At 44.0% G+C, this 14,194-nt stretch overlaps 1 protein-coding gene across 1 annotated transcript; it reads right to left on the reverse strand.

The window, feature by feature from the left end:
• Positions 1-73: 73 nt before the first annotated feature.
• Positions 74-13,571, reverse strand: LOC128457142 (neuronal tyrosine-phosphorylated phosphoinositide-3-kinase adapter 1). The gene is made up of 7 exons (XM_053441694.1): positions 13,337-13,571; positions 6,565-6,923; positions 5,241-6,481; positions 4,556-5,093; positions 4,182-4,436; positions 3,329-3,435; positions 74-2,747 (listed from the first exon to the last, which is right to left on the reverse strand). The coding sequence occupies exons 1-7, from the start codon at positions 13,522-13,524 to the stop codon at positions 2,316-2,318; spliced, it is 3,120 nt and encodes a 1,039-aa protein (XP_053297669.1). The 5' UTR covers positions 13,525-13,571; the 3' UTR covers positions 74-2,315.
• Between the last annotated feature and the right edge of the window lie 623 nt (positions 13,572-14,194).

Consider the following 14,194-nt stretch of genomic DNA (forward strand, 5'->3'; position numbering starts at 1 on the left):
TAAAGTTCATTATATAAAATTTATTTTAATGACAATATCAATGCAAATATAGCACTACAGTGATTTCCAAGGTACACCGTATCTCACCATATCAATATAGTATGGCACTCATATAATGGCCACCGTTTAGTAGACACACAAAATCAACGGCTTCTGTAAACTATCTCAGGAGATGATACCTCAGGTTCCACATCCGTCAGTGAAAAGGAATCATGGTAAGATGATCACTTGGTATCTGAAATTAAACTGGGCACAATTATGAGCATCGTCTGGAAACTTTTCAGTATAAGGAATCTCTGCATGCATTGCACTTGCCCATTTCCATCAACCTGGCCTGTGTTTGTTTGAAAATGGACTCAGCCTGAATACCCTCGACTGTCAAACACAAGCAGGTGGAACTCAAACAAAAGGCCAAGCAGTGACTCTCAAACATTTAGATAGGTCGTCTTTTCACGGGGTGTACTGTACTGTACAGTTTGGTGCCATAACTATCATCAAACAACAACAACCAAGAGACATTCAAGTGCCTTAATACTATTACAGAAGGGCTCACTCTTCAAGATACAAATTCCAGTTCATGTGGCTTTCAGAAGTAAAACAAATATGTAACAATATGCACTATAGTAATAAATGTTTCTCGTGGTAACACCATGTCGTTGAACGAACAACACCAGTAGTTCAAGATAGCAGCAAAGTATTTAAAAAAGAAAAGGAAAAATAAATCTGTACATAAATAAAAGTGAATGTAGAAAAAAAGACATAGATAAAACAATAACACATCTTAAAGGGAATCTTGCATAAATTTAAATAAACAACTGTGGGACTGTACCTTTCTTTTAGAGGGCTTACTGTTTATTAGTCGAACTATATATAATGCATGGAGTGGCTGCAGCAGATAAAGTACTTAATTCTTTTTAGAAAAAACGAGTGGACAAAGTTATGTTTATACAGTATATGCTACATTATATGTACTGATTACAAGTATGAAAATGGAAATAACTGCTACATTTTCAATCCAGTTGTACATATCTATTTACAGTACATTAGGGTTTAATTCCTCCTAAGCGTATACCATGTTTTTGTGCAGATTGTTCCAGCATTCTGTTTGAGGTGATCAATACTCACAGTCTTATCAGTTGCACCATGTTGTACAGTCTGTGTTGATGGGTGTCAGTGCTTGTTGTTCTGTGTGGAGGAACAATCACTAATGTGCAACTGTGGGTATAAGCATGAGTGATGAGGATTTTTGTACCATTGATGTCTACCTACTGTATGTTGGACTGGACTGCACGTGATGTGCCATCTGTCACACCACTGTTTTTCACAATGATACCCCAAGCAACATGTTTTTGTACAACCACATGATTTTATCATAGTGAAGAATGCTGTATGTAAAAGTCTGACATGATCATCTCTACACATATATATATTATCTTTTTTTTTACAATACTGTATGTCTATTGTGACATGCAGAGAATGACACAGTAAATATGACTTATTCAAGTCTTAGATATGTATGTTCGGCTAGTTGACACAAGTTTTAATCATGGTGCTCCAGCACTGGGAGCATATTGCTATAAAATTGCAGAAACGTTGAGAAAGTAAATAGATACATTACAAATATGCAAACAGATACAGTAGGTAGCTTTTACTCCTCGGTGATGATTATTTGCATCCACAATGACAATCTATTAAGACATCTCATATGCATTCACGATTTCAAGAAACACTTCGATAACTTGTCAACGAGTCTGGCCTTTTCTCATCCACAGAGCAGTGTGTTTGGACGACTGTGTGCTGGAGGAAAATACATGATTCTCATGTCTCAAGTAGTCAGGAGGAAATTTGGCAACACCAATCTCAGAGCAGACCCCAGCCGTTATTGTTTAGTTAGTTAGTCACTTTGTAGCAATAGCACTGGTGTTGGTTGGCAAATATCGTTGGCAATTAGAACAACTGAGTACATACAGTAGTAGAGAGCAAGTACAAATCATTTGGGTAAGAAATTAATTAATCTGATTGTAAGACCGGTTTTTCTTCACCTCTTTTATCAGCCTTTTTTATTTGTTTTTCCAAATGAGTCTCCAGTAATCGTCATTACTGTTCTCATTTTCTTTATAACACACAACAAATTTCTTCTACTTCGTCCAAAATCATTTTTCCTCTGTGGCAATCATCTCACCACCAATCATCTCAGGAGTATTCCTCTTACCAAACCCATTTTAACCCATCTCTTATTGATTGTTCATTCATCTTTTGCGCATCGGTCTTTTTTGTGTATTCTGTAACATTCTTTCTAGGCTGTCCTTTTCGCCTCAGATAGCAGTGTCCCACACGACGGCTTGCGGCCTCTGGCAGGGTGGCGTGCCAGTCTTACGAGGCTCAGGTGTCCGTCTCCAGCTAGGGAGGATGGGCATGCTGTCCTGCTTGCACAAGCTTTTGTCAGGGCGCCTGTGGGCCTTGATCTCTTTGCACAGGCAGCGTTTACGCTCTATGACTTCCAGCAGCTTGCCGTCTCTCTGGCTCTGCATTGTGGATTGGGTGGTGCCTCCGCTGACATGAGGCTGTCCCTGGGCCAGCTGGGCGAGCTGCTGGAACTGCAGCTGCAGGTGGTGCTGTTGCTGAAGCTGTTGGAGCTGCTGCTTTAACTGAAGCTGCTGCTGGTGGAGCTGAAGCTGATGCTGCTGCCGAGACACGCTAGGACTGCTGGGACTGCAGGGCGCTTGTGGCTGGGCGAGACCGTGCAGCTGCGAAAAAGTCAAGAAGGTGAATGCATGACACTTTTCGTGATATAAGAGATTTAAAGTAACCTGAAAGATCACTGCAGAGCTGCACATCGTGACAATCATTCCTAACATGTTGAATAAACCTGCAGTGGCCCTGGACAGCCAGCAGGATGCAGCGTTGCTTCATATCTCACAGGTTGAGGGAGGGTCAACCAGACGCATGCAGACAGTCTCTGCAGCACACTTAAACTGCGTCAGCACTTGCTATGCAGCCAGAATCGGGGCAAAGTGCACTGCTGGAAGACTGCAGCACATCTCAACAAAACACAGCACTGCATGGTCTCTCATCCACTGCCTCAGTTACTTGTTACATATTGGCCCATGTCATGTGCCTCTGCAGCTCTCATACTTTTGAGGCAGGCCAGAGCCTTATTTTGCTCAGAGGACATATCTACAAGCTATAAATAGAGCTGCAGGAGCAGTGTCTGTATCAGGAAGCAAAGTAATAATGAGAACAATATAAATGTTCACTCCCATATCGACCATGAATAACGTTAATAGAGTCTATAGTTATGAGGCTGGATATTACACTGCATATTCACCTGATTCAGGGCTTCTCGTGCTGGTAGACTGCTCTGTCTCTGGACATCTCCTCCACCCACATGTCTCACTCCAGCAGCAGAGGAGGAGCGGCCCAGCCGCCCCACTTCTGTACGGAAACAAACGTTACACGTTGTGACTGCTAGTAGTGGCATATAACTTTTCCTCTGTTTGCACGCATCTTATTTTAACTACTTGACAGTCATATGTCCATCGTCAACTGGGTATGTTATATTCTCCCTTGCACAGATTTTCATTATATTTATTGGACATGAGCCTAATGCAAAATTCCACAGTGAAGTAAACCACAATAAAATATAAACTGGTTATTTAAATGGTAAAAATAAGTAATTTGAATGTTCAGTGTATATAGGGGAGTTACACTGACTGCTTTAAACATCCATGTAATATCAGGTTGTGAAGGCTTACCTGTAATATAAATACCAATCTGTGTGTGCAATAAACCCATATGACAGAGTTTTACTCTAGGTTTGGCCAACACAGGTAAACATCATGAAATGGGAGCAGGGCTCATGAAATGTGTGTGTGCAGGGACGTGGGTCTGTTTATGGAACACCACTTTTACTGGCTCTGCTTTAAGGAAAGTTACTGCTCTGGTTTTCAGATGTGTTTCTCTGTCTCTGCAGAAAGGCATGAGTGCGGAAAAAGAGACACAGAGATTCCAGAATAACTTCATTACCGGAGGAGTGAGGAGAGGAGAGGATTCTTGGAGTTAAAAGCCAGTTTAAAATCAACACTGCAGCAGAGGCAGCCCATGTAAATCCACAGATGTAGCTCCCTCTCTGAATAGGATGCTGTGGTTAGAAGCCGTGAGTAAAACATTATGAACATTACCTCCATTGCGACAGGCGGGGAATGTCTGGCAGGGAAGAGGCAGCCCTAATCTGGGCAGGGCTCTGAATCCCAGGCTGTTATCAACACCAGCCAAGGACTCACTGTGACCGAGGGCCCTGCTGGTGGCGCCACTGAAGTGGACTGGGATGCCTGAGTGGCCTCCACGAGACCCCGACCCCAGCCCCAGCTCCAGCTCCTCTTTATCCATCCTTAACAAGGCATCGGCACTTCCATTCCATGCACGCCCTTCATCCTCTGAGACAGAGGGGATGAACAGAATTAATATATCAAATAATTAGAATAGCTTTTATAAGCCTGTTTTTTTTTTCCAATGAGGAGTCTGTAGACTGTTTTCAAAATGACCTCTGACTTACTCTCTGTTTCTCTGCTCCCGTGGCTGAAGGACAGTTTCCTATGCATAGGCCAGTAAGACCCCTCGTCCGCGGTTAAGCTGGCACTGCTGTCCCATGGCATGAAGCCAGCTTTTGAATGGTGGGACGCAGACCCTCCATTACTCTTGGAGGGTCTTTCACCTATGCCGGTGAGACTCAAGGGCTGATGCAGCGACGGTGTCTGAGAGCTTCCTCTCAGGCTCTCGTAAGCCGGCGGCCTCCGGAAGCCACCAGAGGGGTAGGTCCACAGCAGGGGGCTGTCTGAGGAGGGGGGCTTGTACGCTGGCAGGCTGTGCGGCGTGTGAGAGCGAAGATGAGGGCGAGAATGAGGACGCTGGGATGAGGATAACGGCGTTGGGGTTGAGCTGGTGTTGCTTTGAGATGTTTGGCTGCTACTGGCAGTGAGGCATTCGATCGGTAAGGAGTGAGGCCCTCCGTCCCTATCCCGATCCCTTTCTCTCTCTCTCTCCTTATCTCTGTCCCTGTCTCTATCCTTGTCTTTCTCCTTGTCTCTGTCTCTCTCCCTGTGACTGTCTCTGTCCCTGTGACTGTCTCTCTCCCTGTGACTGTCTCTCTCCCTGTGACCGTCTCTCTCCCTGTGACCGTCTCTCTCCCTGTGACCATCTCTCTCCCTGTGACCGTCTCTCTCCCTGTGACTGTCTCTAACCCTGTCTCTGTCCCTGTCTCGGTCCCTGTCCCTGTCCCTGTCCCTGTCCTTGTCCCTGTCCCTGTCCCTATCCTTATCCCTCTCTCCTTTATCGGATTTCAACAGGAAGCTAACAGACTTGCCCTCCTTGCCTGTACTTGAGGTTTGGGTCTGGGCGGTGGACTGTTTGGAAGTCTGAGAGCTGTCCTTGATGGGGGCTGGGGAGTCTCCCCTCTCTGGCTTGCGATAGTGATGGTAGTGTGAGGGTCGATGGTGCGGGTGGTGGTGGTGATGGGAGAAAGGGGATGTGGATTTGGAGGAAGGAGGCAGGGGCGTCGAATGACTCCTGGCTCTCAGTCCGGGAGCTGGACCCAACTGGGCGTCTCTGTTGTGTTTATCCTGCTGTGAACTTCCTCCCGAAGAGTCCTTGGAGCCCGACAGTGATATAGGAAGATTAGAAGAGGATGATGAGGAGAGGCTGGCTTGTGTGGTCGCACTGGAGGTTTGAGTTCCCATTTTACCAGAGGCAGACCCTTTGTTTTGCACCCCGACCCCGCTGGAGGCAGCTGCAGGCTGAGGGAAGGCGAGCAGCGGGGGCCGGTGCTGCAGGAGATTGGGGAAAGGAGCCGGGATCTTGGTGTTTGCCTCTGACTCGGATTTACTCCCTTGCAGCAGGTAAGGAGTGGGAGCACGCGGCGTGTGTGGACTGGTGGAGAGGACCTGCGGGATGGGGGTGGAGGATGCGGAGGAAGGCAGAGGAGATGAATGAGAGATCGACACGGTAGCTTTGGGTTTGGAGTACGAGGGAGAAGAAGAGGAGGGGCGCGGCAAAGAGGAGGAGCTGCTGGTGGAGGAGGGGGTAACGTGGTAGTGTTTGGAGTTTTTAAGTTTCTCGTGTTTTGGAGGGAGATGTCGATGGGAATTTCGGTCCTCTTGCGAAGGGTATTTCATCTCCTCATATATGGCCTCACTCTGGTCCGAGTCAGAATCTGGTGTGGTGGCCACCGGGGTGACGGGGTGGGGGGTGGCTGTCTGGGTGTCTCTGGTGAACACCTGGCCCACCATCTCTATATAGACTGGTTCATCATCCCTGTCTCCCCTCTGAATCTGAGAGTCTGTTGCCTGGAAAGGCAGGGATGTGGCAGAAGGAGGCACGCGTGGAGGAGGGGTGTCGAAGGTAAGCTGGGTGCTGGGACTTCTCTTGGGCTTTAAAGGAGGCACCTTTTTGGGTCCAATCTCTCCAGAGTCAGACTTCTTCATGGCTGTACGATCAAAAACAAGAAAGCAAGTCAAGAAAAGAGATCATTCTCTCTGCAGAATAGGCACCTGAAAACACATTTCTTACCGTTTTTCTTCTCTGAGTGTTTGGACTGTGAGCGAGTGGGTGGTGGCGTCTCAGGGTGTCCTCTGCTGTCGGCGGATGACGAGGTGAGGCGAGTGCTTGGATGACGTTTGGGTTTGGCTGGGGGGCAGCGGCCACCGTGCTGGGACTGGGTGTCAGAGTAATCGTCGTTGTCTAGACTCGTGTCCCCAGCGCCGACGGCGTGGCAGGACTGCGAGCGCGGCGCCATGGCAGAGGCACAGGAGTGAGGGGACAGGTCCTGGGAGGCCGGCATGGTCATGAAACCCATCCGGAAATGTCGGCGGAAAGAAGCCAAGTCGCGGACTTTACCAACGGTAGCTGAGGGGTCGTTTTGGGTGGAGCTGCAATTTGGAAATGTAGTTGGGAATGGAAAGAGGAAAAATATGGAAGCATGAGGAAATTATAGCGAAGTGAAAAAAAGCATTCATGTAGTAACCTTTATATCAAGCTCCCTCCTCCACTCTGTTGAACTTGAAACATTGCTTTTTCAATAAAGAAAGGCTTGCAGGTTTTTCATGGCCAAAGGGAAAGCCCTGGAGGCTCCTCCATCTTTTGCATCCACATATCCTTCCATCTGAATTCCTCCACATCTGCTTCCCCTTCAAACACATTCAATTAGGAAATCAATTCCCCTGTCATAAACAAAGTACTCTTTGAGCACATAGTGCTGCTGGAATTCCCTTATTTATATCTTTACATCCTCAACCCACATCTGCAGTCTGTTTCCGCCAGAAGCATTTCATCCGTTACCATGGGCACAGTTGTGATTTTCCTTTCTTTGATAGTTTGTCTTTGAAATCTTCAATGACACGAGCTCCCACAACAATTAATAAAACTGACAGAGAGGAAATGCGACAGAAATTGCAGTGTATCACTAAATTGAAACAGTTGAAATGTAATTTCCCTATAGGGCATAAACATAATAAAGTACATGCATTTAATTCCATCATCAGATCCACATGCACCAGTAACCTGAGTAGTCCCACACATGTGTGTACGGAAAAAAAATGAAGAGCAACATTGATTATTAGTTTACAGCTAAATGAACAATGAATGTTGAAGGGTATTAGAAATCATAAAATCCTAGAACTTCCAGCGAAAATCGCTCAATCAAAAATCAAATTATTATAACTCATGCACTTGATTGAACTTTATGATTATAAACTAACTATTAACTGTTGTGCACACGGGTCCAGAGACACACAAAGTCGTTATTTTACAGATATGGCTGGAATGACCTGAATAAACCTGAAATTGAATTCATGGCCAGTAAGCCGGAATAAAATAAAACGTGCTTAGTGGCTGACAGTGTGAAGTAGAGCACAGTTCAGGCGTCAGCGTCAGTGGTGCTGTTTGTTGACATGTGAGGTTTGATGACCTGCCGTGTTCCCTAAACCCAAACATGCACTGCTTCACTTCACACAGACACAAAATAAGTCCCTGTGGCCTTTAAGCCAACACGGGTCGGACAGGGTCCATTTACTGTCGCTGGACACCGGACCTTTTCATTAACAAGGCTACTGTGAACTCACTGTATTTAGGCAGAATGTCAGAGGAGAGAAAACAAAAAGTATTTTCTTCTGAGATGGAAAATACTATAAAAAAAAAAACTCACTGCATTATTGCAGGAGGAAATTACAGCTTTGTGAGTCTGATTTATGATCCAAGTTTGTGTTGAACATATCCCAGCAGAGACACATCTGCGTATCCACATCTGTCTAAACGTTTGACGCTGCGAGAAATTGTGTTTCAGAGTGTGTGATTAAATAGCACCAAATGTGTGATTGCTGTGTGTAAGTGATTCATCCCAGCGCACAATGACACCATATGACTATGGGTCATGAAGCACTCTTTTAGATCAGTTGCATCCCCTGTGACACAGTGAAGCACGGGAGAAAACAATTTGCAGTCAACAAATCGGGGCAGCATTAGCGCTGGGGCTGCTCATCATGGTAAACACAGAGGACCCTATTTCCGTCCTCCTGTGTGAGACAGTTTGTGTGTCTTGAACACATGTTTGGTGCAGCAACAGACAGTGTTTGCATCTTTATAAGAATGTTTGTGCCCTTGAACGCCTGTGGAGATGTACTTGTGACTCCTCACGATCGACACAGATACTAAAGGGCCAGATTTAGGCCAGAACAGAGGCTGAGCAGTTCCTTCCAGCACCTTGAAGTGCTCTGTTTCTTTTCTCACTTCTTCTCAGGGAGAAATTTGAACTTCTTCAAACTAACACTCAGCTGTTCAAAAGCACTGGATCCTCAACCTTCTGTTCACTTCTCTTTCTTGTTGCTTCAAATCGTTTGAACATTTAAAAAAATACGATTCTTTTGTTTCTTAGATAAGAAGATCCCCACCACTGTCAAATCTGTCTGTTTGATAAAAAAAATGTATTCAGAAGTGGGTTATCTTAGCTTAGCATAAAGCCTGGGAACAGAGGGTTAACTGTTCGCCTGGCTCATTCTGAAAGTAACAAAATCCACTTAACAGCATCTCAAAATCCCACAAATAACATCCTGTTTGTTGAATCCAACAATAACAGGGATAATAAGGTTGTTGTATGTGAAACTATTAATTGGCTGGGAGCTACATTGTCCTTCACACAATGCTGAGGGAGAGATACAAGTGTTTTATCAATCTTCTTTTGGATGACAGGATGAGTTGCTGATTCAGAAGGTGTTGATTACTTACTATAGAAGACCCTGAGCGTCACATGACCTGATATGTTATTTTAATCCTAAACAAAACATTTCATGATGATCAAAAATACTTCTCGGGAGTTTCCCCCGCTCTTTTCTTGCTTCATTTCAAATGGGCCTCTCAGTGTGGATTTTGCCTTGGGGTGCTCCGGCTCCAAGCCTCAGCTCAAAGACGTGCAGCTTAGGTTAACTGGAGTCTCTAAATTGACCATAGAAGAGAATGGTTGTTGTCTCCGTGTGTTGGCTCAGCAAGAGACTTCCGACCTGTCCTAGGTGTACCCAAGCTCTTGCCTATCAAAAGACTAATGCTATAGATAATGGATGGACACACTATTTTCTGTCTATGGGATGAAGGTTTCATATTCATCCTAACAAGCACCAGACAGTAGCAAAGAGGAATGTACATCATTAGATTATGTAGGTACCAGCTGCTCCTCTGTAGCCCCTTGATGAACATCTTTGGTATCTCTTTGTTTATATATGGAGGAAATTGACTTAAGCTTAGACTGCCTCTAGCAACTAATGTCCCATTTCTAATTTATCTTTTTGGGGCAAAGTTCAAGAGTAGGTTATGTTTTTTACAGAGCTGAATGAGAGTATCTGTAAGAGTATCTTGGTTTAAGGGGAAATCGGAGCAGTAAAGTTGTGGGTGTTTAAAGTTTCAGATGAGTTAAAGGTCGCGTAGCTGACATTGAGTGTGTATCTGTCCTCATTCTGTTGGACTTTTCAGACATTTCTGACATGGTACATGACACTAATTGATTGCCTGAAGTAATAGGTTGTCTTTATTTAAACTGATCCGATTCTTATTTTGTAAAATTAAATAAAAAAATCAGATCTGCTTGGACGTTTGAATCAAAGCAGTGAAGCACAAGCCTTGTCTATTGATGCTTCAAATAGTATGCTTGTAGTTTTATTCACCAGCATGTGACACACGGTTGTAGGTGCCCCTACAGCATTGACTAAAATAAGCCCTTATCAGTAGATCTGCACACAGATTGGAACTTCCTGAAGCTTCCATAACAAGACAATACTCCACTTTGTCTGCCTGGAAATCAAGAATTAATCATGGAAATTGACTTTAAAGTTTTAATTTGTGTGACGACCTATTTTCTTGTTCATGACAGTGAGCCAACACGATGATGATCACGTTCACATTCAGCTGCAATGACTGTAGCTCACCAAACCCTCCTACATAAACTGAGCAGGTTTTGAAGGTCTTGAAGTGCTTGACATGTGATTAAGATGTTTGGATCCAACAAATTCCGTATTATATCTTCAGTGGTTTTACTGTAAGCATACATTGTGTTTACCCTATTAACTGTATGCATGAAGAAGGGATATAAAGGAGGAGAATCTTGGAATGGAACTAAAAACCATGACTCTGGCTGACTGAATGCCCAAACACTGTTTGCTTATGTGCATGTACAATACTTCCCAGTGTGCATTGCATTAAGTAATACATTCCACAGAAATCTTTTATCTTCTTGAAAATGATTTTGTCTGTATGCAAACCACTATGAAGATAGAGCTGCACTTCCTACATTTCTTGCACCCCTCTTCTACCCAGCGCTAACATCACAGGGCTTAGTGTGACTGACTTTATTACAGCCAAGCTGTTGCCAGGGATAAGGTTTGACTTGACAAATATTCATTTTTCAACAGATAATTAAATAAGAGGCTCCAAACTAAAATATGTTTTTATTATATAAAATTAAAAAAAATGTAAAACAAGTTTGTGGAATCTTATTTATTTTCCATATGATGATCTATCAACTTCATTTATTACTTTCATTGTTTTTTAATAACTTTCTATTTAATCAGTCTTTTATTTACATTATTGAACGCTGTTGCAATTTACATGCATATAATGAAACAAATGAATAGTCATTTGTCTTTAATTCATCTCTCTTCTTCAAATTGAATATTAATTACTGAACCGTATTAAAAAGGGATTTGCAAGACACGCACACACACACACACACACACACACACACACACACACACACACACACACACACACACACACACACACACACCAGTCCATTCACACTGGTCTCATCATTCTGTGCAAGAATTAATAAAACCTGAGCTTGCGTCAAGGTTTTCTTCCACCAGTTGCCACTGCTGGGAATCGTCTGCCTGCCTGTATTAGTGCCAGAAGAAACAATCTATTTTTAAAACTCTCAAAACTCACCTATCCAAAGCTTTAAATGTGTGATTTTTCTCCTGAGCACCGATGCCCTTCATACTGCTTCCATGGCCCCCTCCTCACCTCCCTCGCTCCCGGTCCTGCCTCGAGTCCATTTGGTTTCAATCCTTTCGTCCCCTGTGCGGTTTCATCCCTGACCCGGCTCTGTTCGCAATCATCACCGGTCATGTCCTGCCTCTCACCTCTGCTGCTCGGGCCCCTCTCACCTCTGCTTGCAGCGCTCATCGTGTCCCACTCGCTGCCCTACACCTCCACTGGCTTGATGCTGCCACGACATTGATCTCAGCCGCCAACACAAGGGGCCTCCATTTACAGCTGGGAGTCAGAAAGAACTGGAACTCGCTTCAAAACTGGCTGAATTGTTCTCCTTGACGTTCTCCCTCTCCTCTGTGCCACAAACAGCCCCACACACAGTGTAGAATTAGGTGACTTATAGGTTATAGGACTCACTTTTGAACATTGCACCTCTGTCCCCCAAACACACGCTCAAATGCACGAGATCAGGCATTCGGGCGCAAACACACTTTTCTATGAGACATTCTGGGATGAGGTTAGGTTGCTGATTAACTGTTACAAAGTATCCATAGTAAAAAAAATGAGGAGCACGTTATTGTTCCAGTTGGTCAGTGTCAGTAGTTGTTAAGTGTTATGTCCAGTGGTTCAGTTCCCCTCAGAATGGTCACAGGGAGTGGGATTAGTGGGGAGGCCAGGTTCTGCTACAAACATTTTAATTGATTTTGTCTTTTGTGTAATCTTTGCTTTTTATGTGACATATTGGAACATTTTACTTTGTTACAATACAACTGTACCAATCCCTAAGGCACTTTGGTTCAGGCCATGAAGATAAAAAAGAAGATACAGACATGCACTGACAGACATCCACCAAAACAATAACATAATAAAACACAATAAAGGAACTGTTCAGATGAGTTAAGCTAAAAGTACAATTTCTTAATTTTTTTTTACATTTCTTTAAAAATACTAAAGGTTACAATAAGTAAATAAATAAATTGCCTACACAGCAAGACGTGGTGTTTTTATTTCAAAATAAAAAAAAAAAACATTTGAGAAGTTAAAGGGGAATTTTATATTTGGTGGATCTGCTTAAAATGCATAGGCCACAAAGCAAAATTGGGAGCCACTGGTTAAGTTCTAAAAAAAGGAAAAGCTTACTTTAAAAGCAGCTAGAATCTATAGCGACAGAAAATATTCATTAGTGGCATAAGTATGAACAACTCAAGTAAAGTACAAGTACAAGGTCTGAGTAAATGTACTTTTCACCACTGCTTTCAAGCTGAGCTTCAATGACTGCTCTTCCTATTGTTCCTACATATGCACTGAAAACTCAATGTAGGCCTGGTGCTTTAATTCACTCTCTTTCTGTTGGAAATCTGCAGTTCTTACAGAATTGTAAAGAAACGTTTGTGTCTTTGTTAAATACCTCTCGAAAACCATTAAAGTGTAAATAGGTGGACTCATCAGACCCTCTTACTACATTACTTAATACAAAAATAATAAGATTTGCAGTGAGACGAATGAGGCAACAGCTCAATTTAATTCCTAATTTTTCAGTGGTTTGGGCTCCTTTCTGCTCTCTGACACTTCGGCTGGCATTAAAATAGTTTATCTCATCTGCAGAACATATTAACTTCATTAAGAGCTGCTGTTATGCAAATTCACCCGCGACTCTTCAGACGAACCCCTCTGACTTCATGAACTATGTTTGGAATGAAGATTTTGAAATTAAACTCATTCATGGCGGCTAAGAGGTTTATATCCCCACTGAACTGAACCCTAATGTAATCCCATATATGCAGAGCTCCTGTGAGCTGATCCTCCTCACCTCTTTTTGCTTCCCTCTTGGTCCCTCTGCCTCCAGTCCAAACGGCTCTTACGATACAGCAGGTTCATGTCGCTGCGGGGTCGCTCCTCCTCGCATCCGATCACAGCGCAGTGTAGCCGCTTGCTTCGCCTCTCTATGTCACGCAGGAAATGCTCGACTGCCACATCCTGGGCCGAGCCAGAGCTCATGGTATAGAAGAAGACTCTGGAGAAGGGGATGTATGGCGCAGGCGGCCTCCCTCCAACTCACCTAAACGAGAAGAAACAAGGGCAATGTTTCAGCTCATTAATCATTGAAAAACATGTTCTGCTTCCCGGGCTCTTCTTGCAGCCGACAACATTTACAGTTACACCGTGAAACCCAAACAACCTCCAAAGAACTGGCCGAACTTTCGGGGAGTCATAGCTTATCATTCTCTCTGTGTCATAACAAACCGTCCTGCCCATTACTCCAACTGGCAGCCTTCAGAGCGGAGACAAGGTGATGCATGATGATGGAGGGCACAGTTTTGTTTACGCTTACCTCGAGTGTATCGCATGAAAACTATTTATTCTTTCATCATCCAGTTATGAATATTTGAGTAAGCATGGTAACTCAGCTGCAGAGCGTCACTGGCTGCAGGCCCTGGGATGGCCTAGCTAAGCCTGTCTGCTAGCCAGACGGTAATGTGGTTTGTCATATGTAGCGCATGAACAACTTACTCACGCTCACCCCATGAGAAGTCAGGCTTGTTGTGGGGCAGATATCTGAGAGTACAGTATTTTTGTAGTGTGCGATGCGATTGGCTGAGGAAAGCACAGCTGTCAGCTGATGCATGTTTACAGAGGTCCCCCCCCCCCCCCTTCCGTCTTAAACAGA

The sequence above is a fragment of the Pleuronectes platessa genome, chromosome 15, assembly GCF_947347685.1.
Source record: "Pleuronectes platessa chromosome 15, fPlePla1.1, whole genome shotgun sequence".
Taxonomy (NCBI): Eukaryota; Metazoa; Chordata; class Actinopteri; order Pleuronectiformes; family Pleuronectidae; genus Pleuronectes; species Pleuronectes platessa.